Source organism: Haemorhous mexicanus, chromosome 9 (assembly GCF_027477595.1).
Source record: "Haemorhous mexicanus isolate bHaeMex1 chromosome 9, bHaeMex1.pri, whole genome shotgun sequence".
Lineage (NCBI taxonomy): Eukaryota > Metazoa > Chordata > Aves > Passeriformes > Fringillidae > Haemorhous > Haemorhous mexicanus.
This window is the reverse complement of record NC_082349.1, coordinates 12,147,156-12,174,293: the sequence shown is the minus strand read 5'-3', so window position 1 is coordinate 12,174,293 and position 27,138 is coordinate 12,147,156. Positions and strand designations below refer to the sequence as shown.

Below are 27,138 nucleotides of genomic sequence, written 5' to 3'. Positions count from 1 at the left end.
TAAAAAGAGGAATGTTAATAGCTACACATAAGGGAGTCGCATGTGGTATTTTAAAAGGACATGAGTATTCTGCCATATGAAAAAGAAGAGTGATCTTGCAGTGAGTTTTGAAGTGTTTAATATATAGAAAAAAAGTGGAAATGAGCATATGCAGCTAATGCAGTAAAAGAAAAGTACTTACAGAGAACTGTGAAATATCACATAGCTTTTGTTTATAAGTGTGTGATTCAATACAGTCATATTAAAGACCTAGTCTGAAAAGCAGAACTCAATACTCTTATTCAAAATTCAATGACAGTTATGTTTAGCTTGTAAATACAAAAAAAAACTACAAGAAAAAAAAGACAATTTGAGAATTTTGATATCTTGAGAATCACTGCACAGTTACAAAATGGAGATATACAGACACTGCAGGTAAAGCAGATGTATGATGATGTACTAAGCATTTAGCAGCAGAAAAAGACAAAAAAGACACACTTATTTTAATGCAGTGTTATAAACAAACTAAACCCCAATGTATTCTGTACAAATTTAATTCACAGTCACAAGAGCACATACAACACTGCAATAAACTTTCAAATGTATAACAAAAGTAATAAAATTTAGATAATGTATTGATTACCTGGTTAAGAGAATAATACCAGGAAAGGGGAAGATGAAACACCCGTAAAGCTACTGTCTTCAGAGAAAATCGTGTCTCAGTAACAGCTTCTTCTGACATGGCTCCTTCTCTCCCATACCTCATCAAGCGAAACTATCTTGAAAACAATCACAGATGGTCTCTGGAATATTCTGGCAAAAGAAGGATACACACTATGAAGATGTAAAGGATGCATAACTATGGAAGGATGCATCCTTCCTAAAAGAAGGATGCATAACTATGCAACAGAAGCCTGGGACATTTTTCTTCTACAAGCTCAAATCTCTTCAATTCCAGCTACATGACTTGTTTGACTGACATTTTTGAGCTGAGGCAAGACTTAATTCGGTGACAGTAAATTTGTTGGTTCAGCTTAGGCCCCGTTTGTCCAACTGCTGTGTGCAAATGTGCAGGTGTACAACACCCAGGACTAAGGAGGGCTCGGTCTGCTTTCCTTAGCCGGCCGTTCCCGTACTACAGCCTCAAAGCCACGCACGGCAACAACCCTGCCTCTGAAACCACGATGGGTGGAAGAACATATCTGCCACCTGAAAGGATTAAAAGATTAGTGAGCAGCTAGAAAAAGTTTATCTCATTCAGCGCTTCATTTGCAGACACACCACGAGACACAACCACTATAGCCTGACGTAATGTCCCCGATGCAGACACACCTCTCTCACTCCCCGATGCTGAGCACAAGGCGAAGCCTCCGAACCGCGACTTCGGGACCGCAACCGTGGCACGGCGGGAGGCGATGGAGGCCTCGGGGCAGAAGCCACCTCCGCCGAGCCCGGCCGAGCCCTCCCCAGCCCGGGCAGCCCCGGCATCATGGGCGGGCAGAACCGGGTGCCCCGCGCGCTCCTCAGTCCCCTCCCCGCAGCCGCCCGGGTCAAAGCGGGCGCGCCTCTCCCCGGGCCCGGGCCGGGTCGCTACAGCTGCCGCACGCAGTTGTCCCCTACCTGCTCGCCGAGCACCGGGGCACGGGCAGTTCCCTCCGCTCCGGCCCCGGCGCTGCCCGGAGACCGGCGGGGTCCGCTTCCGGCAGAGGGAGAAGCGGCCGCTATCTGGCGGGAGGAGCCCCTACCACGTGAGGGAAACCTGCGGCGTCAGGACTCCGCGCCAGCCATCTTTGCTCCGGGCAGCTCCCGCTGCGGGCGGCCGGGTGGGGGCGGGGTGCGCGCCCGGCGCCGCCATCTTTGTGCGGGGCAGCGCTCACATGAGCGGCTGAGGCTCTCGGCGCGGCCATCTTTGTGCGGGGCGCTCCGCGGCGGCGTCGCGGCAGCCGCGCCCGCCCGGCCGCGCGTTTGCGGGGCGGCACCGGCGGAGCCGCGGCCCGGGCGCGCCCAGCTCCGCCACGGCAGCGCCGCTGCTGCGCCGCTGTCCCCGCAGGCAAGGGCGAGACGCGGGGCTGGTCGCGGCCCTGCTGAGCTCCGGGATCCGTGTGCGGCGCATCCTCCCGGCTGCTCCGGTAAGAGAGGAAGGGCCCGCTTGGGCAGCGGCGGAGGGTTCGGTCTGGCGGGGGCTGGGAGCGCGGCGGGCCGTGTGTCTGGCTGGTCCCGCAGCCCAAGGCGTGTTGGTGCGGCGATGGCGGCCGCCCCAGGAGCCGTCCTGGCGGTCCCGCAGGGCTGGGCGGGGGCCGGAGGTCGGCGGTGCCCGGTCCGGGGCAGCGGGGCCGTGTGGGGCGGGACCGCCCTCCCGCCGGCTGGAAGCGGCCGCAGAGCTCCGCAGGTCCCTGCTGAAGTTACAGCTGTGCTGCAGCGGTACCGTGGATACGGCACAGTCCTTAAACCCAGTCATTTACCGATAAATGGCCCTGTTCGCTCCCCGAGTTACCCATGCGGATGGATCACAGGTATGGGGGTGGAATAGCCTGGGGGAAGAGTCCGGGGTATTACCTAGTGGAAAATCACTGTAGGCTTCTCCTGCGCTTATGCAAAGCCCGAGTTAGGAAAATCCTCTTAGAAATATAGAGGTTAGCTAATGGGTTTCATAGTTTGGATTTAGCTTGGTGGAAGAAAGAACGAAAGAATGGCCTGTATGCCCTGAAAGCCAGTATAAAATTAAAACTGTCTAACCTTGTAAGAGGATATACCCTCAACTCCAGAATATTTTTAAATGTGTTTTCTCTGTGGGAACAGTACTTAAGGGCAGATAAAGAATGTAATGGAAGTGACTTATCAATTCGTGTCTTGCTTGAGTGGGTAGCTCTTGGTGCCTGAGGAGAAAAAGCCAGGTACCTTTGACCAGGTTACTGAGCACACTTTGGTCATTTAGTGGGAAAATACCAGATTTTATGCTAAATAAACTAAGCTCTGTACCAGAGCTGGGATTGGTGATGTCATTTTTTCAAGAAATGGGATGCACTTGTTTATTGTTGATAGATTAAAAAAAGATAAAAATACGGAGGGATGGCAGATAAAATTCATATTGATTGATGGAATATAAAGGAATCTAGGGCAAGAAATAGGAAAGATGAACCTTAATTTGACACACTAAAAAGACTAATTTTAAGTTTGGTAAAAATGTCATTAATGTACAAAAGTAATTGAAGAAATATCTGTGAAGTTTAATTAACAGAGATTTTTAGAAAAGTGATAAAAAAAATGTATCTTGACAATTTGTATATGCCTGAAGCTATCACTTCAGTGGGCTTTTGTAGCTTTGAGTGAGTGCTAGTGGGTTTCTTCTGAATTGTGAAGAATATTAATATGGTAAGTAATTACTGAACTTCCAGACCTCCTTAGTATTCTAAGTAATTAAGTGTTCAGGCACAAAGTTGCACCCTATGTCACTCTTGCTTTGTTGCTATAAAATATAAATAAATGTTAAATGAAATTGTTCCAGTGCATCGCTGGTAAAATAACCATGAGTGCAACGAAGAAGCCTGAACTTACAGATTACTGGTTGAGATGCTGTTATTCAGAGCTGCACTGACAAAATAATAAAAGCCTGTAATGAAGACACAATTGCTGCTTCATGTAATTGATGTCTTCAGAATAATCCTTTTATTCTTAAAATCTTCCATCAGCATTCCTTTACTGAACTCTGTAAAATGATCTGTTAAAACAGCTCCATATTTAGAATATCAGTGGAATACATAAAACATATAATTGTTTTTTTCAATATCTGTTGAAGTGTTAACTACTGTAACTAGGCAGATGAAATAATTAATCCAAGAATTTTTGAAATAATTTCAAATTTGTTTTATTTCTTTAGGAGATATTGGGTTCCTTACATGACCCAAAGATAATTTTTGAGATCAGTTGAATTCCATAGTGTTTGATGGGAGTTTTCTCTGGGTGTGATAGACCTTCCATGGTAGGCACCACACGAGTCTGTGATGTTGTGGAGTTCTACTGAATGATAAACAGGTTGCTGGTCACGATGCTTTGAATTGGGGTCCACGTTTCTCTGATGGCTCAGTTTTGTTTTTCTTGGGGAATGAAAAGACTAGTCAGGAACACAAAAAACCCCTCTGAGACTGTACTTGAAGAGAATTTTTTCTTTGAAGTGTGAGTCTGTGCATGCTCAGAGCAAAATTCTGTTGATGAGTCCTACTTTGGAACATGAATTGCCTGACTTCATGGGATGGGGTAATATGAAGCATTGAGATAGGTGAGCTGCAACCTCTGAGGGGAAGCAATGGATAGAGCTGGCAATAGACTGGGAGAGAAATTCCCCCCCAGATCTGTGGGAAGCATTTGATGAAAACCTTATTGCATGAGTGTGATCACGAGCAGTTGGTGTGGAAACAGGCTGAGAGAGCTGGGACTGTTCAGCCAGGAGAAGAGAGTGAGACCTTACACAAGAGACTTGGAGCAGGACTTTCAACAAGGGCAAGGATAGGACAAGGGGAGTGTGATAGGACAAGGAAAATGGCTTTGAACTCAGAGGACAGGTTTAGGTTAGATATTAGGAAGAAATTCTTTACAGTGAGGGTGGTGAGGCACTGGAACAGGTTGTTCAGAGAAGTTGTGGGTGCCCCATCCCTGGAAGTGTCTGAGGCCAGTCTGGATGGGGCCCTGGGCAGCCTGATCTAGTGAGTGGCATCCCTGCCCATGGTAGCTGGTTTGGAACAGATGATCTCTAAGGTTTCTTCCAGCCCAAACCATGCTATAATTGTGTATATCTCACTGGGATCATGAAATGGAGATGTGCTCCAGCTTCAGAACAGGAGTATAACGTGGAATGCAAGAGAAACTACAAATCCTGTTGGATTATTTTGGGATTTTTATTTTTTTTTTCAAGTGCAGAAAATGCAGAAAAACAATTTTTGGATGACGCCAACGCAATGCAGAAGCTGATGTAAAAGCAGATGTGATAATGAGCTGCCAGGGAAGAAAAGGAATCTCTTCACATAGAGTAGGAAGTGGTGAAAATGGAGGAAGGTCACTCAGCAAGGGAGGGGCTACCCTGGGCTGGCTAGGACTTAGGTGAAGGATGAGTCATGGTCTTGAATTAATTTTACAGTTTTAGGCTTTAACATAAAATTCTACAAAATGTGTTTTTGCAGCTATGTGTATTAAGCTACCAAGGTTATGGCAGTAGAGTGAGCTATCACAGTGCTGCAAGATGGAAGGAGGTGTGTAAAAAAAACCTGTTAACAAAAGGTGAAAGAAAGGCCACTCAGCTTTGTTCATATAATGACATGAGAAGAATCTGTAACATGAACTACACTTCCACAAGAAATGCTCTCCCTATGGACAGGAATAGGGACCACATCCACAGGGACATGAGTTTGAACAGCTTTGGCCTTTCTGATGATTGTTAGAAGAAGAGAGATGCAGATTGCAGCAATAAACAGAAACTGGCATGAGCAGAACTCCTGGGTTTGGATTTGTTCAGGACTGCAGGTTTGGATTTGTGGAGTTTTGTGTATGAAAAGTTAAACACAAATTAAATAAAAATCTGGCAGTGTGAGGTAAAGTCTCCATTCATTGCTTGTATTACTTGTAATAATACATTCAGAAAGCTTCTGCTATAAAAAAAAAATTAAGCCTAAAGCTTTACTAATCCATTATATCAGTCTTTTTAAAGCATTTGTATTAAATAGTCTCTCTGCATTTAGTGTGCTCAGGGCTTTATTTGAAACTCACTTGTCCTTTTTAAACAATTTAACAGACCTTGCAAACTGTGGAAGATGTAACATGCATTCATGTTGCCATTTCTGCTCTGGAAGGGAACCTTACAGTTCAAAGAGGAATTGCTAATATGATGGAAGTTGAGGAGGTTTGGCATGAAAAAATGTTGCCATATTTGAAGTGTCTTTCAGTAACAGTGCATATAGATTATAGTCAGTCACTGAACCGAGGAAGTACTTCTCCAGCTGGAGCTTATGTTTTAGAATAATGCATTTTAAATGTCATGCCACTGGTCCCGGCAGAGAATTCAGATCTCATCTAGGAAAAAAATCCTAAATTATTAATTTACTGTAATATTTTCAGTCTTGTGAGATAAGTTCTGAAATACCTTATTGAACTACTATTAGCATGATATTAAAAAAGACTGAAACATATATGCTCATACTTATGAGTCTATATATGCAATTCTATATGTAATAATTATATTATTATGTATAAGGAATTGTTTATATATAAAAATGTATTTAAGTGTATATATGCATGTATATACATACATGCATGTAATAGGACATGAAGTATCACATATTATTCCATTACAAATAATATGTAATGCTTCAATAATATCACCCGTGTAACAATGTTTATAGCAGTAAAACAGGCTATTTATAGAAAAACATATGCACATATATAGAAAAATGACCAGAGGGAGCTGAAATGGCTCTTGATTCAAAGGGATCTTATTGGAAGGCAACAGAAGAGAAAAGTGAGTCAGATATGATAAGCTGGAAGTTTACCTATGTGGGAGTGTGTCTGAGATGCCCATTAGGAAAAGTTTATTTTCCCCACTCTGTCAAAGCTGTAGAGTGCTTAATATTGAAATGAGTGATTGGTCCTGTAAGTGAAAGGAGCAAACCTAAAGCTGCCAAAGCACACAGGCAAAGTGGAGAGAGGTGTTGATAACAGTGCCAAAGGCTGCAAACTGATCAAGGAGGGTACATCACTGAGTTGAAGTTTAGTTGCAAGTCTTGGTAAAGAGCACTGTATTGGACAGATATTGAAGAGCATAATTGAGCAGAACAAGTTAATTTTTTTGGCCTTTAGAGAGATTGTGTCATCAATAGTAATTACTTAAGTGACAAAACTGAAACAAAGTTATTGGATAGTCCCTGTCTGAATGAGTCAGTTGGAGTATTTATATAAAAAGAACATCACTGAGTTATTATTTTTATTTTCCTTCTGTTGCTTTCTATGCAACTATTGAAATAATAATAACAAAGTGATTATATGTAGCATTCTTTATTTCTGATAAGTTTCTGTCTACACCAGAGACCTTGGATGGCCAAAGAGAACAAGATTAAAGTGTTGCTGAGTGTTTAGTGCTACGTGTGAGTCACAAGTTTGTCTCATTTTGATACATAATATGTCTGAACCTAGAATGTGTCATTGTAAATAAATAAAAGCGAGATAAAGTTTCTCTGTCCTGTGATAAACGAGTCTTGTGTTCCTGTGGTTCAGCCTTCACAGCTTCAGCCTTCACAGCTTCAGCAGTGTTGCGAATATCCTTTTCCAGAACATACAGGCAAAGCCACTGTCAGTTCTAGGTTGGCTTGAAAACTAATGTTTATATAACTTGGGTGCCATGGCAGAGTCCAGAAAGTTAAATAATTGGCCCAAATCACCTCTGCTCCATTCAGAATTCTTTTATTTTGACTTAAAAGTAATTGGATTTCATTTTGAAAGTCAGCAATAGTTTTGGTATATTGGGGTCTCTTTATAAAGTTGTTTATACTAACTTAGTCTTAAGAGGCACATTGTTTTAAAAGTTATGTGTATGTTGCATATTAGATATCTAGTATTGCTGTCTATTCTAAGGAATTGGGTTTTACTCATTCTTCTGTTGACAGGTGATTCCCTGGTGTTGAAAATTATAGCTACAGCATCTCAGAAAATACAGCTTGAGCCATGTCGTCACCCAGCAGCAATTGCCCACACCTGGAATCAGTTGGTGAGATAACAAAGGAGGAACTGATACAGAAATCTCATGTGAGTTGTAGCAATTCACTTTCTTCCTATCACTGTTAACTGGTCAGGTTTTTTTAGGTTCTCATTTTAGTGTATTATTATTTATAAGGTGCATTTAAGTGTCAAGCATGGGTAAAAGCTCCTCTGCTGGAATAGTAGGGTTTAAATAAAGTGTGAGAAGAATTGTGGGATTGATGAAGCTGAAAAATCTATTTTTCAGCACTTAAAGAGCACCTTTGCCATAACTGATGTTTTTTTGGAATCATTAGTTAGAAGAGTTAGCAGAACACCAAGCTGAACTTCATTTTCATTGCCATTGCAGCATTTCGTTACTTGGACTGTCAGTGTAGCATAGCACAACTGACTTCAAATTGAAAGTGTAACAAAGAAATTTATGCTTGAGTTACTTGGGTTACAGTTCTCTTTTTGATGGAGAAGCCACAGTTTGAGAAGCCTCCCCTCTCTGAACTCTTGGTTTCAGACTAGTATTAATAAATGGAGCAAGGAAGGATCTTGTAGCTCATTTAAGTAGCTGGGAGGTGATGAAAAGTGAAAACTTTTCTGTCCATGGTGCTTAATTTCTATAACAGTTAATTTGCTGCTGAGGAGTACAGTGTTTTCCTCCTGTTGCATCTTGTTTCTGTAAACCTTTGCAGGTAGTGTCTGCAAGAAGCAATATGAATTTACTAAAAGTTCTATCACTATAATTTCTTTTTATGTTAAGTTTATAAGAAAGACCGATTATGAGGATTATTATAATTATGTGATAGGGTGACATTTATGCCTTACTTAGAAAAGCAACTTTTGGTGTAAGATGAAAACTCAAAAATAAATCTGAGATTTTAGCAAAAAAATATGCTGAACTTGAGTTTATGGGAAGCAAAAACTAGATTGGTTATCAACATATCCCTTTTTAAAAGTTAACTTTAAAGCCTTTAAGGTATTAATCTAAGCTTTACAGTATTTTTTCTCATTTTGTCTTGAAGTTGTGGTTTACTGGTGGAAGTAAGTGAAATTAGAACTTGCTTTTGTGTTTAACTTTAATAGGGCACTTGTCAGGACTGTAAAGTCAGAGGACCCAACCTCTGGGCATGCTTAGAGGTAAGTTGTTCTGTTGTTCCACAGCAGAGTAATTTTCTAGTAAAGATAAAGTTGGTAGTATTTTTTTTAAGAAACATCTCTAATGAAGTTCTTGAAATTAGTTTGTTTAACTTATAATTTAAAAACAAAATTTCTTCTGTAGTTCTTTATTTTTTAAATTATTTGCCTTCTATCAGGTACTTCTTGTAATTTAAGAATAATAAGCTTAAATTGAGGGCTTTGTAATAAGAAGGAAGATAACATTAGTGTTTTTACTTGAGTTATGATACTTTTTAGCTCTTAAGTTTTGAAGGTTTTTTTAATCTTTTCCCTGGGTCAGTAGATGTAAAAAATAATATATTATTCCTGAATTAATTACATTATTTTTTATAAGCCTTTCTTAGCATTTGTAGTCATAATATCTAGTAGTAAATGCAGACATTTTACAGAATAATGCATACTCTGACTTTTATTCTTAAGCAAAACAAACAAAAACCTCCTTGTTTGGAAACTTGCAGAAGCTTGTATGAACGTTCTCCTTATTTTCTACAAATTTCATACAGTCTTTACCCTGGATATAGCTCTGGGTGTAGCTCTGTCATAAATTTGCTTTTCTGCAAAAAACTGTAACTTTCACTGTATTTAAAGAAAATACAAAGATGTTGCTGACTGATCTATGATCCCAACTGGAAAGCGTATGGTTAGCTTAGTTTTTAAAATGTCTGGTGAGTTCTTTGGACTTTTTACAGATGTTTACAGAGATTGAAATTTTGCCCTGTAGCTTTGACTTCATTTAATGGCAATTTTTCTTTAAGTACTGTCAGAAGGATCTCTAGGCTAATGCCTCCCTTTAAGTGTATGTATGAGCATTTTTTAAAATGCCCTTCATTTGTGTCCTTTTAGGTGGACAGTGGTAACAATTAAGGGATCATAATATTTTGCTCCTTCTATCAATAACAGAGATGAAGGGGGAAAGAAACATTGTTTAATGTCTTTTGTTAGATGGCCTGAAGTTTTAATTATGTATAAACAAACCTCTTAGGAGTGGGGAAGAGGTGTTCAGGGATGCATCTACCTGGCAGGTGGGAAAATGCTGTGGAACTTAGAACAATGTTTTTTATTTTTCACATAGAGTTCTTAGACTATTACTAAAAAACTAAATTTTATACTAACATTTCCATAGGAGACTCTTGCAGTTGTAGTAGGACACTTAATGTCATGCTGTGATGCTTCTCCTCTTGGATGAATTGGTATCTTGTCTTCCCCTTTTTCAGTAGAAAAACCTGATGAGATCCCAGCATGCAAACAATCTTTAACTTATCAAATATCTGTGATCATTTAATATAGAAAATTGGCTGTGTTCAGCTATTATTTGATTATGTAAATTAACATGCTTAGAGTTACACAGATAACCTGCTGTACCCTCCTGTGTGATTGTCCTGACTCATGCAAAGGAGGAATTAGCAAAAATTGCTTGAAGATCAGTAGCTGCAAGATTCCACACTCGACTCAGCCAAATATATTTTGCAATGAGCATGATTAAAATTGGCAATTTTTTTGCATGTTATAACTAGAACATGGCAAATTCTGAGCCATATAGTGCTGGAAACTTATGTAAAGGTGAAGAAGCTAATTAGTTGTGAAGTAATGCTCTGATGAATAAGCACTGCAGATAGGGACTTGCAGGGATTTTTGTATAAACATGTCTGAGGCTGTTGCCATTCAGTATTTCATCACTCAGACACTGAATTAACTTTGTATTTTCTGTAACAATCTTCACCAAATAAGCAATTGTAAAAATGCATGTTGTCAGTAATATGAATAAATATATAGAAATTGCCAAATAATTATATTCTACACATTGCCTATCAGTGCAAGAAGTTGAGTTAAATCTTGCAGCATTCTTTTTTGCTTTAGGTGATATTTATTCCATTGTTTACTGTGCAAGTCTCTTGGTTTGTGTAGGACTCAAGTCTTACAAGTTTGAAATTGGAGTGGATTTTAAAGGGACTGGCAGTATATTCCTATTCTGTAAACCTGTTAGAGACCACTTTTTAATTCTGTATACTTTTGTGTATCTTGCCCAACAGAACAGGTGTACGTATGTTGGCTGTGGTGAATCCCATGTTGATCACAGTACCACCCATTCCCAGGTATGTGTGTTTGCTGGTAACACAGTTCCTTGAAGCAATGGAGTTAAAGAACTTTTATTTCAATGAAGTCAATAACCTTTGTTAGCTAACCGTGTGGAGGTTTGATTAGCTGTGATTGTTTTTATGTTATAGAAGCAGATCTTGCTAATTTAGGAGTATGTGTGTTTGCAGGTTTTGTGCAGCTGCATAATTATGCAATTCTTCTAAAGAAGATGGTGCAAATTTGAAAAAAAAAGGACAATTAATACTGATGATTTTCAAGATGCACAGATGAAAGACTTACTGAGTACCTCAGCTTATGTCTAGTACTTCACTACTTCAGTCTAAATTTCTGGGACTGTGGCTGCCTGATGGGTAGGAGGAGGAAAGTTGCATTCATGGGCAACTGAAGAGATGCAAGATAGGGAGTATAAATTACCAGAGAGTGGTGCTTTGTTTCTGCAATATGCTCCTTGTGTCAGATGAAGAAACTGTAGGCTGAGCTGAGCATATGCTTTCCTGCTATGTCCTGATCTTGGATCCAGCTTGGTGGGAGCAGTGGAGTGGGTGCACTCTGTTCCCCAGCATGCCAAGTTCTGCCAGGGCTGGGCAGCTTCTGTGCATAGGTTTGGGTCTTAACTCACTGTGTGTCCCGGGCACACATGTGTGCAAGGGGAACAGAACACTTGCCAAAACAAAGTATTCTGGGCACAGAGAGGTGGCAGTATTATAGTCATGTCATTTCTGAGTTGCTGATTTTGAGACTAGTGCAAGTCTTGCCATCAATTTACAGTTTGTCAGTAAATGCATCTAAAGTTCCATGCAGAACAATTTTTGATCTCTAAAATTACTGGAAAACCCTGGTGAGTATTAAAATGAAAGAATAGTTTATACAGGGGTTTTATTACAAGAGGTATGTGGTGTTATGACTGCATTTTACCACCACTCCTGATTTTTTTGTTTGTTTGTTTGTTTTTGTTTTTTCATTTTGAAGCAGGACCTTGAGAAGAGAGAGTATTTATACAAATCAATAGTGCATTAATATAAATCTATAAATACTTTCATGGGTTTTTTTATCAGCTCTTAAAACTGAATCACAGTTCTAAAGCCTTTACAATAGACTCAGAAATGAGGTGTTTCTAGAGTAGTTGGGGACCAGATGGTCCCTGAATTTCTTGCCTACAGTTTTATACTTCTTGGCTTCTTACTGTAGTTTGAATTTTCCTGCTTTGCATGCTGCCTCAGCAATGTTATGTACTTGCCAGGTAGGAGAAAGCAGGCAAGCTATTCATTCTCTGTCAGTGACATACTTGTCTTGATTTTCTTATTGCTTAATTTTAATTTGAGGATAGTAAGCACTTTTCTGGATTCTTCTTTAATAAATATATCAATGAACTTATTAAAATGAGAGAAGCGAGGTTGGCATGAATCAACTTTTGCTTACTCCAGTTTACCCCAGCAAGGCTCCCTGTACTGCAGATAGTCATGTTCATTGTGCCCACTCCAAGGAAATGATTAGGCCATTGCTCTAAGTCTTTAATTATGTGTGGATCTGAAGCTGCAGAATTAAGCATATTCTTATTTTTAAAATTGTTTGACTTATTTATGTAAATCTGATGTTTTTAGTAGGGAGAGTGCTAGCTAATGAGATTTTAGCCCACTTTACATTAAAAACATTGTTCTTGTACAGGATTTTGTTATGGGAGGAGGGACTTGGGCATCCTGCAGCAGTAGTAGTATTTTCCTAATTTCTAATAAATCCCTTATTGTCTATAAACTGGGCTGATACTGACATATATAAGGAAGAAATACAGGAAAAATTAGTGAAAATATTTGGAGGAAGATAGCAATTGCATGCCCATCTTAGATTAAGGAGGTTAAAAAATATTAAGGTTTGAACAAGAAAAAAGTTCTTTATCTGTCAAGTTCATATTGCTTCAGAGTGTGAAGCTGTCAACAAAGTAACTATTTGGGTCTAGAATTTTTTCTTTAATATGAGGACCTGTTACTGTAACTGAACTAAAAATTTTATCTTAGTCTTCAGATTGCTCCAAATACACTGAATTTCTTGCAGCAAACCAGTAGAAATAAACATTGTGGAGGAGGTAGCTCCTAATTGTGGCAAATTACAGATATTCCTTGAAAACTGGTTCATTGTGAATTGTAGCACTTCTAACAAGAAGAGGAAGGCTGCTTTCTTATTTTTTTAATTACAGAGAGGCATGTTAGATATGACAGTGTCTTAGATTCTGATTGCATCTTACTGCTAGTTTGAGTGATTTGTAGTAAAAATGAATGTTAGTGCTACAATTTAGTAACTGAATTGCTCTTTTTAATATTCTAACATGCATACTTGTTTCATTGTTGAAAAACCTAGAATTTCAAGATATCTATTCTAACTTGTATGTAGCAGTATTTAGTTATTCCCAGTTTCTGAATCCCAGTTGTGGTTTCCATTCTGTTTCAGGAGACAAAGCACTGTCTAACTGTCAACCTTACTACTCTCCGTGTTTGGTGTTACGCCTGTAGTAAGGAAGTATTCCTGGACAGAAAATTAGGATCTCATTCTCCACTACCAAGTACAAGATTGTCTCATCAAGCACAAGAAAACAGCGTGCAGGTATTTTTTAACCTAAGGGAACAAAGGCAGCTGTAGTTTTGCAGTAAAAATGGTGTTTTCTCTTAAGTGAGAGACTGACTTTTCCTCAATTCTTGTGGCTGAACTTTCTGTTAATTCCTCTATATTTTCATAAAACTTTTTTGGCTTTACCGGCATCAACAGTGTTCACTCTGATCTTTTTTTCTTAGGTAAGTGTTGTCTTGGAAAAAGTTGCACTGCAATTATTTGGAATAATGCTTGTAGCTGAAAAAAGAAGTGTTATTTCTTTATTGCTTGTGTAATGTAGTTACATAAACGTGACAGGTAGCTAGGTTAAAAGTCACAAGTAGAAGTACAGTATTTCTAAATGTGTTCTGCTTGAGACATAAAGCAGTAGAAGAGAGATTGCCGTGCACAGATTGAACATAAAAATGGGCAGTTTTTCAGTCTGTATAATATATTTACTTCAAAGTTTAGTATTTAATAGTAACGTAATCTGATCATTTTCTCATAAACTGCCAGCAGCTCAATTGGAATATCATGACTGGAATTTAAAAAATTCTGTTGTCTAAAAATTCTTGTCACTTGATATAAAGCTGAGTTCAGACTTCTGAATTTCTGTTCTATTATATTTAACCTTTAGTTTTTCAAGGAAACAGGTATAATATGCAGAAAAATCAGTGGAACTTACAAAGTCTGTGAAGCATTTTGTTTAGGGTTTTTATTTATGTGCTCACAAAAAGAGTTTGTAATTCAATAAATGGCTACCTGTCTACTAGTTTGTTTCTCTATTTGTACATTTTTCTTTCAAGAGTTTAATTTGTCTTCATTAACTGTAGTGAGCCATCTGGTGGCACATCAAAAACACCTACATGAGCTTAGGTGATAACTCCTGCCTTAGCTCTTCCATGCTGGCTGCTTTGTTATCCAGGGGAAGAAATGCCATCCCTGGCTTTGCTTTGGTTCTTCAGCTGTTGTTATAAAAATCACACTGGGATCTGATAGCAAAAACATGGGGGAGTTCTTAGTAAACCTTCTCAGGGTACCTGTGAAATCCTGGTGTTCTCACTCCTGTGCAGTGAGATTTCAAAATACATTCACATAATTTTCCTGTTCTAGATTTGTTGGTAAAATTACACATAAGCTTAATTAAGTGGAGAAGTGATGAATTAAAGTAAATATTCTTTTCCTCCTTTTAAGGATTTTAAAATACCCAGTAATCCCACACTGAAGATTCCATTAGCAGCTGTATTTGATGACTTAGATATAGAAGTGGAAGAAGATGAATTGAAGACCAGAGGTAAAAAAGGCAAAACCCCATGCATTATTTTTCTGCTCCAACTCAGCTGTTTATTTTTAGTTTTGCCTTTCTTGCAGCAATCTTTCTTACCTTCAGGGCAGAGGCTGTTGCCTGAGTTTGGCTATTGCCAAAGCATGTTGGAGTAATGTTCAGTGCAGTTGGTATTGTAGCCACTCTGGTTCAAGTAGGGTTTTTAAAAATCTGTTCTACTTTTTTTTGCCTCTTTGCCCTAAAAGATTCCTGATTTAAATACTTTCCTGCATTTTGAATAATCGTTTTCTGAGCCTGTGGTATCCTAGTGTGGTGTTTTGCTTATTTGTTTTCTCCTTGGCATAATTGATTTCATGCACTGCCAAACTTTCTCATACCGAAGATTACCCCACCCTAATACTAAATGTTGTGTAAAGATGAAAATTAGAGTGATGAAATCCTAAACAGTAAAGCTAATCCCAAGCAGTGAAGCTTTAATCTTTCATTTCATAAGAGAACCTAATAATTACTATTTCTTTAAAGCCTCTAATTATTACTGATCATTTTAAAAACTAGTGTGTATTTGATGGTAAAGAAAATATTGCTAAGTACCATTTTTTCAGAAAAATATTACTAGCAGATTGTTGAGCTGTTATTTTTGAGATACCATTGCATATGTCAAGGCAGTTTGTTTTCTATCAGGGATGAGAGAAAAGTTATTTTAATTTATGCATGTGCCAGTTTTGGCTGGGCAAGCATTAGTTATCTTCTGAGCAGCTGCTGTGGGGCTGTGTTTTTGGATTTGTGCTGAAAACAGGTTGATAATATAGAGATGTTTCAGTTATTGCTTAGCAGGGCTTACACACAGTCAACCTTTTCTGTTTCTCACACTATCCACCAGGGAGTGGTTTGGGGGTGTACAAGAAGTTGGGAGGGGGCACAACTGGGACAGCTGACCCAAGTGATCAGTGGGATAATCTGTAGCGTGGCATCCTGGGAGAGGAAGAAGGAAGATTGGGACTTGCAGAGTTAGGGTGTTTGTCTTCCCGAGTGACAATTATTCATGATGGAGCCCTGCTTTCCTGGCGATGGCAGAACACCTCCCTGTCTGGAGGAAGTGGTGAATGAATGCCTTGTTTTGCTTTGCTTGTGCAAACAGCTTTTGCTTCACCTGTCTTTAAATTGCCTTTATCTCAACCCATAATTTTTCTCATTTTTTCAATTCCCTGCCCATGCCAGCATTAGGGAGTGAGTGAGTGAGCTGCTCTGGGGCGTTGAGTTGCTGGCTGGAGTTAAACCGCAGCAATGGGTCTCATTTCTCCTTCACTCAGCTACTACCGGCTTTCCCTCTCCTAAGTCTGCTGGCATTGGTCAGAAAACCTGCCTTGTCCCTTCTGTTGTCTGGCACAGCCTTACAGGATGTGACACCACCCCACCAATTTGCCATCTGCCCTTACATCATTACACCATGTGTTCTATTCCTAGTTAATTTCTCCCACCGATGTGTATTTTTGTATATTTTTATCTCTTCTTGTACTATTAATATTTTGGGGAATGTAGCTTAACTTGTAATAATATACAATTAGAGTTGCATTAAAGTTCCCAGTAATGATGATGTGACTGTTAAGACGCTTATTCAAGCTGAAAGCTTCTTTAGCTTTGTTTTAACTTTGCTCCTAAAATTTCTTTTGAAATGCTTTTGATGAAGCAAGCATTAGAATATACCTTCACAAGAAAAGAAGTCTGTTTGAAAACTTTCCTTGCAATACTACAGGCTGGAAAAATGCAGTGAGAGTGTCTTCCTGAAGTATGTGCTGATTCTAAAGAAACTGAAATAAAATCAAATCCTCTAACTGGTCTTGCTTTCCAATTTCAGTATAATAGCAATTGTTCTCTTTGTAGCAGAGTTTGGAATGCATGTTCAGATACAGGAAGCAGGACTGTATTTTCATTCAGATGTATAGAAGGACATTTTAAAAGTTAATTTTGAAGTCCTGTTTATTAGAAATTGTAACTGAAGTAACTCAAGTGGTTTTCAGATGTAGAAAGATTTTATTAGTAACTTTTGTTTTTCTGCCATAGGCCAAAACTACCAGGAGAGTTCCTAGACTTCAGGAATTGCATAGTCATCAGTAGTGATTGCTGAATGTTTGTCATGATATTTAATTTTTGGGTCTTACTGATTCTTTGCTTAGAAATGTTACTGTTCCCTCACACAAAATCAATTTTATTTTGATATATTACTTAATTAATGCAATGCTTTAGTAGCCATGAATAGCATAATTCATAATTATTGAATGAATATATGTCAATTGTAACTTTCATGTGTGTGGAAAAGGTATATGTGACTATCTGTAAAGAATGTAAACAGTGTGACTTAGAAAAGAAACTATGTAGGGAAGTCTAAATTGAGCAATCTGTTAATAAAAATAAAGGTATATAATTGGAATAGAATAGGACTAATTGCAGGACTAACCTGGGATAATCACACGTTGAGTAGGTTTTGAATGAGTATAATCTGATTTAGTGTGAATTTGGGACTGAAGAGTGAAATCTTAGAGAAGCTTTTGGTGATGTGATTTGTTACAAATGCAGCATAGCAACAGTTTTACTGAACAGGTAAGTCGTTAGGCTGAAGTAAAACTTTGGTGTTGATAAATATATTTTAAATTAAAATCTGCAGGTGTCATAAACCATGAAAAGTTAGTAAGATGAAATACAATCCACTTGTCTGAAGTGTTCTTTAGTCAACTGAGATCAGAACACTTAATTACTACTTCTGGTTAGATTGGTATTCCTTTTGGAGTCCTATGTTTCTTGTAGTTGCAATTTTGCATTATAATTGGCATCCCAAGTGTTCCATGAGTATTTTGATTAGTATATATTTTCTAGGAATTATTGGATTAACCGATTTGTCTTTATTCTGTTTTCCAGGTCTAACAGGATTAAAAAATATTGGAAACACTTGTTACATGAATGCAGCTTTACAAGCTCTTTCCAACTGGTAAGGAAAATGATAGTTACTGCAATTTTATATTTGCTTATGCATGCATTTTTCCCAGATGGACTTAAAGGGTTTGGAGAGATGCACTACCATGGAAGAGAACATATATTTGTTGAATCTCAGTCTTATATACTGCAAGCAATTTATTATGGTATATGGGCCACTCAGCTTTTTCTCTGTTTCGTTCTAATGCCTCCTAAATAAGAATATATGCAGTTTTAGAAATTAGAAGAAAATCTGAAAAAAGCTACTGGATTTGTGGATTAGTCTTTGTATTTTTTTTCCTTTGCTGCAGAAAAAGCGAAGGAAATGCATAAGAATAAACTCTTAATTCAAGAAAAGAGATATTAGGATCAGAGTTCAGTTGTTACTAACAATGTTTCTGGAGCATTCTGTGCTAAGTCGTGGTGAGAATGATGGAGTGCAAAATCCCATGTCGTCTGTGGGAATTCTAGACAGGTTCATGAAGAAGAAATCTACAGAAGTGGAAGGGATAGGGACAGTATCCCAGCTGGAAAGCTTCCTGCAGCAGGAGTGCCAGGGTGATGGCAGGTCCTGAGCAGGTGTCACACAGGGTCACTGTGAGCCACAGGCCAAGGGCAGGCAGGGCTAAGGGCCTCGTGGAGGCTCTTTGATGACAGAGAGGAGAACTGAGGCAGATCTCTCTAGAAGATAAAGAAGTGGAAAAGGCACCACGAGGAAAATATTCTGTTGAGAAATGCCAAATTTTGGAAGTATGTATGCTCGGGTGTCGCCTTTCTTGAGAGAAATGGGTCCAATGTACATGAGGGTTGAAGGAGAGGAGAGAGTATGTGAGTTGGCAACACTGCATGAAATAATCATTTAAGTATAAATTATTTGCCTGCATACATCTTGTGGCACTGTTGGATTCTAGAGAAAGTATTTGTTTGGAATGGTGTTTATGGATTAGGTGGTGGTGAGGGTTGCTGGAGTGGTATGTGTGTACTTCTGTGACAGCTTGTAGGAATTGCCTTCAGTTTGAATCCCACTAGACAATTCTGGTGCTTTGAGAAATGTCAGAGCACATTGGAGGAGCAGCATGGCTGTACTGCTGAAGTTGTCCTACCAGGAAATGTTTGGTTGCAGCGTTTAAGAATGTAGGAAGTGGAATTGCATTACTCTTACGATATAATCCTGTATGAAATGCAGATTTCCTCTTGTATTTTAACAACCTGAAAAAATTACCGTTTTCTTCTTTTTATTCAGCCCACCTTTGACGCACTTTTTTCTTGACTGCGGGGGCTTAGCCCGAACAGATAAGAAACCTGCAATTTGTAAAAGTTACCTCAAGCTGATGACAGAACTCTGGCACAAAAGCAGGTATTAAATCACTTTGGTGATGAAATGATAATAAATAAATTCCAGAGTCATGAGGAATGCATTAATCTGCCCTAGGTTTCTAATTTTTATTTTATGTGTTCACAGAATTCCTCTTAAAAAAAATTAGGAAGGAAAGACTGACTTGCAGGGCTTAAGCACTCCTTATAACCTGTTCTTTTTCAGACATACCAAAGATAGGACAAGAAATAGATTGGATTACAAGCATTAAGCTCTTAAAAATTTTTATATTTGCCAGAAATACATCTAAAATATTTAGCTACTTTATCCTCTTTGTGTCATTCTTTCCATATCAATGTTTTATCAGTTTCTCTTATTTTCTTATATAGAATTTGTGTAATATCTAGCTAAGAAAATACTACAAAATGTAATACAAAGGTAAAGAAACAGTAATTGTGCACAGAGCCAAGAGTATGTCTGATCTGTCATCTGTCTGACAAGAAATGTGCCATAAAAGGCCTGATACAGTTACTGTTTTCAGTTGGGTGACAGGTTTTTAAAAATCGTGTAGTTAATAATTCAATGCCAAAATTATGGTTTTTTTAAGATTAATATTATCGGTGTTCTGGTATGATACCAGTAAAGATAAAAAAATCTTTTTAAATGCTTTCTTTTTCAGTGTTTATATATTCAAAACTTTTTTTTTAGGCCTGGATCTGTTGTTCCTACTGGTTTATTTCAAGGAATTAAAACTGTTAATCCAATGTTTCGAGGCTACTCTCAACAGGTAAAACTTTCTGATGTTTTTTAAATCTACCTAAGCCATAAAATTATCTCTTAATCAGAAATATAATGCTTAAGATACCTTACTTCCTGTATTTGTTTAAAATAAATGCAACATAAACTTTAGTTAATATGACTTGAATGTAGATCATCTGAAATGGAATAATCAGTAGTTAAGTCATGTTTTATATTTATTTTTATCAAATTCTCAAAAGGCCTTCAATGTAGAATAATTCCTTTTTTTTCAGGAAAATTCAAGTAATATCATCTGAACTTCTCCTTTGTGGGAAATAATGCTGCTAAGGTTTGAGCAGTTCCAAAAAATAAAGATGTTATAAAGAAATAATATAACAGATTTTTAATATATGTCTATCAATGATGTTTTAAAAAAAAATACACAGTATGCAGTTTCCATTCAGCATCTTGAAAAAAAGCCCCACCATTTGTGTGTTATGGGAACCTCAGGTTGGTAGCTTGATAAAAGGGCAGGGTTCGTTATGTAGGAAAGGCATTCTTCAGTTGCTGCTTCATACAATATACTGGTGCATTCATACAGTGTGCAGCACTTCATTATGAGCTTTAGGACTAGGTGAGAAATTTAAACCTTGTAATTAGAAAAGCTTACTAATGTCTTCTGGGAATCTTACTAATGTCTTCTGGGAATCTGCATTTATTAACAGGAATTTTGCTGGTTCCATTATGTTTCCTATTTGTGGAGTGAAGGATTAGGACACATGTTTTAGTGTTCAATTGCTGCATGTAGCTGTAAAGTCAATGTTTAAATACTAAGCTTAATGGTCTGTAATCTGCTCATGAATTTCTGAGGTGCCCCCTAGATTTCTGAAAAAGCAGAAATTCAGCCTTGATAACCAAAAAGAAACTGTATGGAAACTTAATTCTTGCAGCTTTGAATGCTGATGAAAACATCTTTTTCCATGCAGAGCAACACTTAATGAGAACCTTTTCTGGTTAGGCTTGGATCATAGTTTAGTTGCATATTCAGCAGATTTCATGGCAACAATTAAAATACAGCAGGGCTTTCATAGCCAGCACTCTCCTAGGGCAAGTTGGGCAGCCATGTCCAATCATCAGGGAGAAAATTACATTGATCAATGAAGAATGTTTATCTCTTAATGGGTGTCTTGATGTTTTTGTTAATTTTGGCCTTTTGTGAAAGGATTGCCAGCAAGTAGGCATACTGGGTTTTTTTTCATTACCCAAATCCAAACTCAGTTCTGTAAGTTGCGATTTTTAAGAAAAGAAATGTTTTGTAGTCAGCAGTTTTGAGCTTAATAAGTAATTGCTATGATAGATGGGAATGTTGAGCAGCAGAAATTACTATTATGAACAACCAGAATACAAAAAGGGAAACAGAAGAAAATAAAAGCAGTAGTAGTTGCCAACAAGAGGCTTTTGTTTTCTTGCATACCTGCTTTATTGGATACTTTCTATTGCCCAGGCAGCTGCACTGATTGATGAAATTTGGTGGCTTTCAGGATGTTTCCAAACACAAATTAGACTTGTAGTATTACAGCTCTTTGTGGGAACATATTGTGAAATCTTGTTGAGGCTTTAGAAGAAGAATTGTAGTATTGTTGGCATTGTGATGCGCTGGAAAGACAGGCTAAGTAACATCATAGTAATTTTACTTCATACCCGGTGAAAGCAAGGCTTTGGTTGATTTTAATGGAGCATTTTATCTCTAAAATGCTCCACTACGAGCAGAGCTAGGGTCTGACCATGTTGCTGGTACTTGAGTTACATTTATCGTTGCAGTAAGCTATGGCAGCATTTTTGCTGGTGTTGTTAAAGTAATTTATTTTGGGAATTTGAGTGTTTTGGAGGAAACTTGTATGAAAAGATTACTTGTGACATGCAAGAAATGTATGCAGGTAACATACATGGTCTGGAAATGAAATGGTTTTGAACATTAGACCTGGGACAGAGGAACTTTCTTTATTCTTCATTAACAGCCAGCTTTCTTTTGAGTTCTCTGTATCTTTTCTAATGTGAATATAAATAAAATAGAGTAATAGATAGATAAAATGGAGTAATACAGTAACATTTCTTTCAAACTCTAGGATGCACAAGAATTTTTGCGTTGTCTCATGGATTTGCTTCATGAGGAACTTAAAGAACCAGTTGTAGAACTGGAAGATGCCCAGCCTATGAGTGTTGAAGAGAGTATGGAAGAAGATAAGAGCCAGTCAGACTTAAGCTTTCAGCCCTGTGAATCCTGTGGTAACTGTGATAAAACAGAAAATGACACAATTTTCAAACCTGTCTTAGAGGATCCTGCAGAAACAACCATGTTAATTCAGGATGATGATAACAATTCAGTCACTTCCAAAGACTGGCAGAAAGAAAAAATATCAAGCAACAAACTTAAACGGGCAAGTTCTATGGAAGACTTGGAAAAAGACACAAACACTGCTTCAGAGACCACTGAATTTTTAAATAACCAAGGAACTGTCAAAGTACAGATACACAGCAGATTCTCAGGTAATGCATTGCTAAAGTGCAATTGAAATAGTCAAAATCTTAGCCAGAATATCTGTGGGAGTAGAAGTGAGTTGTAGAATGTAGTAGAGGTATAGGTCAAATAGAGTAGATGGTTTTACTTGTAAACCATGTCCCCTACTTAGTTAGGTTTTTCAGTTTAGGTCTTCTGAATTTGATTTTAATTCCCTTGGCACTGGGAACCTTACCCTTTGTACTGGGTAAGGTTTCAGATAACCAGAAGAGTGGGTTTTTTGTTTTGTTCTTAACTTCAAAGGAACTGAAGTGGTGCTACATGCCTAAATGTCCAGTGGCCTGACAGTGTGGTTGAATAAGTTGCATGACCACCGTGTCTGTTCATTCTGCAGTAATTTTTTTCACAGAATTTGTGCAACTCTGAATTGCAGAATACATCAATGATGTTCACATGAATGACATATCTGCTGCCCAAACACCATCCTCAGCTGAAGGGATGAATACACGCTTATCAAACAGTCCTCCAAAATCATTCCCATCGTGCTCTTCACTGGCACAAGTCCACAAAAAAGGTACAATCTCTTTATTTTCTCCTTCCTGGTACTGAATTACCCCATATTATAGTTCTCATTGTGTTTTTTGTGTCTTGTGTAACAATGCAGGGTTGTTCCTAAGGGGCTTTTAGCTCTGTTTCTGGTTGGGAGAAGGGAGTGTTATATAAGCTGGACATGCAAGATTATTTCCCGTATTTCTATAATCTTCTGATTCTTTTGAAGCATGAATAGTATTTGCCTCTATTTTAGGAAGGCAGAATATAATTTTTAGACAATTTTCTCAATTGCACCAGTTTAGAGAGAAGAGAAAGGTATGAGAAGTTAGTATCACTAAAGGTACTAATGCTCTCCAGAGAATAAGCTTCAGCAGAAGTTCAGTAAACCACTATTTTAGTCAATTAAGATTTAAGGAGCGAAGGGTAATTGCACTGTAGATAAACCTGTAAGTGCTGGCTGCTTCATGGTAGTTTATGTCCCTGAAGTGCTGAGTATTTCTTTCGGCACTGCAGCAGGATGCATTTATGAGCATCTGCAATGTTTAGACTTCTACTGCTTTTACATATAAGACAGTGCTGCTTTAGGGCATGAGGAACAATATATAATTTTATTTTCCCTGATTTGTCTAACAGTAGATTACTTTAAGTAGGGTTTGTCTTTCAGAGCATGCTTTTAAGGCATTGCACCAAACCAAATCAAAAACCAAATACAACTTTAATATTACGATCCTGCTTCATTCAATAGCCTGTGCAGATAAGTTCTGAACATTCATGTTATCTTTTTAATGCTTTAGCGTTGGTGTTGCCTGACAGTGATTTAATGGACTTAAATCATTGACCTCCTTGGTTTGTTTGTTCAGCAGCTTTGATGCTGCATCTGTGCTACTGTTTCCACTTTTGGCTTCACCATTACAGGAGGGTTTTAGACAACCAGAGGAGGTGCTCGGTCACTGGTGCTTGCCCAGGAGAGGTTGAGAGACCTGGGGTTTTTTAATAAGCAGCTGTTAGGCTGGACTCCAGTTGTACCTTTAGTCTGCTTCAATCCTCTGTCATCAGTGTTGTGATACAGTAACCTTGTGATGCTGCTCTTCAGCCCAGCATGGTTGAAACTTCCTAAGAAGATCTGATCAAATTAAGTGTCAAATAAAATGTTCCTTTTTATACCTTGGGGGATTCCTGCCAAGAGAAATCCATCATGTAGCAATAGGCTGAAGACATCAAGACTGACAGTTTGAGTTTTACTTACAGAGACAAATGTTTCTGGTGGCTGTCCTCAGCTGCTTGAGGAGCTCATATCAATTGCCCATAATGGCAGTAATGTGATCTTGTAATTCCTAAGAAATATTTAGTAAATAGAAAACAGGGCTTGGCTCATAATTTAACTCTGAACATGAGACTTCTAATTATATTACACAAAGCTGAAGTGTAGTCAGAATCCACTATACTTTGCCTTACTGCAGTATTTTACTTTTGTCATTTTATAGTTTCAACGGTATCGTCACCAAAAAGGAAGAAGCGCAAGAAGTACAGGAGTGTTATCTCTGATATATTTGATGGGACTATAATAAGTTCAGTCCAGTGCTTGACCTGTGATCGGGTAAGAAGAGAAAGTTCTGGCTTTTAATATGTTCTTTTCTTACTGCTTCATGAATGCAGTCATTCTCTGATAACTTTATATTCTTTTGTGGCAGATTTCCTCAGAAGGTTGGGGTGTTTCATACTCGTTCTCTGAAATTATAATAGTGACTACTACCAGCACTTTGTGTTTAGAATAGCTTGTATTCATTGAGCTGAATATTTACTCAGAGCTGAAAAAAAACATTTTGAGAATTGGTTTACAGCAAGGATGAAGAGAGAAGCTTACTCTTCAACTTCATTTAGGTCTCATTAGTTTTTAACAATGCTCTGACTATCCTAATGCATACATGCTGCTGTCTTAAGTTCTCAGGTACCTAATGTTTCAAAGAAAAGACAGTGATCTAATATAGTGCTGTAACTGTCTTATCAGATAGATTGAAACTAACAAAATAAGGTCTTTCAAAAAATCCAAGTAAAGACACTAACTTTTGCAATTATATGAATCATAAGCTGCTTTCTGAAGTTGCCCTTGGGTGAACAAGTTCAAAAAACAAGCAAAAATTTCTAAAATATGTTTGATGTTAAGTCTGTGACTATGTGATCACTAAATGAGGCATAGGAGCAAGAAAATGCACAGGTGGGTCTCCCTTGTAGTGAGTCCAGTTACATCAGGTCAATATAATGTCAGAGTAAAATACTGTGGAAACAATGGGCTGAAGATTTCTGAAATGATTTTGTGTAACACAGCCTGAAGCAAAAATCATAGTGCTTTGTATGACTGATATGAAGAAAAGTAATAATGACCTAAAAAAATGTTTCAGTGCTAACAATGTGCAAGTTCATTCTAAAATGTTATTTTTTGGTTCCTCTTTTTTAGAAAATGAATTCTTGTTAATGTGCTTTTTTATAATAATTTCCTACCTAGTGGAATTTTCAGTTATACAGTGACTTGATAGTTACTAGTGAATTGTACAGAATTCAGTTTAATTAACCATTTCCCCTCAAGCTTAACTCTACTGTGTTTTATTTATTTTCTTCCTTAGCTGTCTGTAACCCTGGAGACCTTTCAGGATCTGTCCTTGCCTATTCCAGGTAAGGAAGATCTTGCTAAACTCCATTCTGCAAGTCATCAGACATCTCTAGTCAAGGCCGGGTCATGTGGAGAAGCATATGCCCCCCAGGGATGGATAGCCTTTTTTATGGAATACTTCAAAAGGTAAATAATATTTACCTTGTTTGATTCAATTATCTATTTTGAAATTCTAGTTTCTGCTCTTCTGGCAGAACATTTGTTGGTTTTCTTTCTTTTCTGTCAATGATGTTTCAGGTTTGTTGTCTCATGTGTTCCTAGCTGGTTTTGGGGTCCAGTTGTAACCTTACAAGATTGTCTTGCTGCCTTTTTCGCCAGAGATGAGCTCAAGGGTAAGAGGTTAATTTCCTGAACATGTTTCTCCTGTGTTTTTTTTCCTCCTTTCACAATGAGATGATTAATATCTTCTTAGCTTAATACAGTTAAGCAGAGGCCACCTGTTAAGGGGTAATACAGTCCTTGTTCATTTGGGATCATTCATTTCAGAAAGGTAAGCTTCTCATTCAACTGAGTATTTGAGATAAATGCCTATGAAAGCTGCTTTAGAAATGTCAAGTCAGTCTGAATTTGGTTTAGTGAAATTGTATCAACCAAAGGCTCATAAAAATTTCAAACCCACTATATTAATATTCATTCTCATAACCTCAATTTGGACATAGTAAATTATTTCCCTTTTAAATTATATAGCATTGCCTCTTCAGATTATACTCTACTGCTTCATAGTTGAAGACATAAAACCTAAGAACCTCTCCTGTAGTTGCTATGTCAACACTATTATGACTGCTAAATATTGAATGCAACCTAAATTCCCTTGACACTTTTTTCTATCAAATGTACACACTTAAAGGATAACTGTTTGGATTTAGAGAATGATGGTTTTCTTCTCCCTGATGTTTGCAGGTGATAACATGTACAGCTGTGGAAGGTGTAAAAAGTAAGCTGGCTTTTACCTTTGTTTTACTTTGTCTTAATTTGAGGTTTTACTGTTTCTGTTAGTCAAGAGACATTTATTTCTGTTGGGTATGTTCCAATGCTGTTCATCTTTTGATATGACCTTGTGTTCCAACTGTCAGAAATTCAGTATTCCCAAGGAATACTTCCCAAGGAAGCACCAATTGACCCTACCACATGTACTTAATTCTTTCTGTTGCCCTTTCAATTTAGATGTAAATTGGTTTTGTTTGACAAAATAAATGCTCTTAGCCCTCTAATACTAGCAGCTTTCCCTTGATATGCAGTAGGTCTCTAAGGTGTGTTAAATAAATAAACTATGGCTTTAAATACTAAAGAACCAGGAAACAGAAGTGGTCTGAAGACTGCTTGAAGCCCTTTATGCTACAGGAGTGTTATTCCTTCTTGTATGCACTGTAGACAATTTCTTAGAAGTAAACTTAGTTCATTTCTTTTGTCTTTTGCTGGATAATGAGCTTTCATGAAGCCTCAGTTTTTTTCTTCTATGTTAAGAGAAACTGTTAGCTAGTTGGGACTTGATTGTACTTGCTGTTTTGAATTTTTCAGCATTACAGATTGTCTTG

The 27,138-nt window shown here is 38.0% G+C and overlaps 2 protein-coding genes across 4 annotated transcripts in view; one reads left to right on the top strand and one right to left on the bottom strand.

Moving 5' to 3' along the window:
• Nucleotides 1-1,759, bottom strand: part of MIGA1 (mitoguardin 1) — a 34,787-nt gene extending 33,028 nt beyond the window's left edge. The window contains exons 1-2 of the mRNA XM_059854062.1: nt 1,600-1,759; nt 623-792 (exon numbers count right to left, since the gene is read on the bottom strand). Coding sequence (XP_059710045.1) covers nt 623-745 — 123 coding nt within the window. The 5' untranslated portion in view covers nt 746-792; nt 1,600-1,759. The remainder of the gene's footprint in view (nt 1-622; nt 793-1,599) is intronic.
• A 191-nt stretch (nt 1,760-1,950) lies between these two features.
• USP33 (ubiquitin specific peptidase 33) overlaps nt 1,951-27,138 on the top strand; it is a 37,894-nt gene continuing 12,706 nt past the window's right edge. Inside the window, exons 1-15 of one of the 3 annotated variants that reach the window (XM_059854061.1) lie at nt 1,951-2,108; nt 7,626-7,764; nt 8,791-8,844; nt 10,914-10,976; nt 13,423-13,575; nt 14,755-14,854; nt 17,759-17,828; nt 19,056-19,169; nt 19,836-19,914; nt 21,992-22,412; nt 22,817-22,957; nt 24,420-24,532; nt 25,557-25,729; nt 25,865-25,935; nt 26,504-26,537. In XM_059854061.1, coding sequence (XP_059710044.1) covers nt 7,684-7,764; nt 8,791-8,844; nt 10,914-10,976; nt 13,423-13,575; nt 14,755-14,854; nt 17,759-17,828; nt 19,056-19,169; nt 19,836-19,914; nt 21,992-22,412; nt 22,817-22,957; nt 24,420-24,532; nt 25,557-25,729; nt 25,865-25,935; nt 26,504-26,537 — 1,667 coding nt within the window. In that variant the 5' untranslated portion in view covers nt 1,951-2,108; nt 7,626-7,683. Of the gene's footprint in view, nt 2,109-7,625; nt 7,765-8,790; nt 8,845-10,913; nt 10,977-13,422; nt 13,576-14,754; nt 14,855-17,758; nt 17,829-19,055; nt 19,170-19,835; nt 19,915-21,991; nt 22,413-22,816; nt 22,958-24,419; nt 24,533-25,556; nt 25,730-25,831; nt 25,936-26,503; nt 26,538-27,138 lie in introns of all 3 variants that reach the window. The other 2 variants (XM_059854060.1, XM_059854059.1) reach the window with 2 other exon arrangements.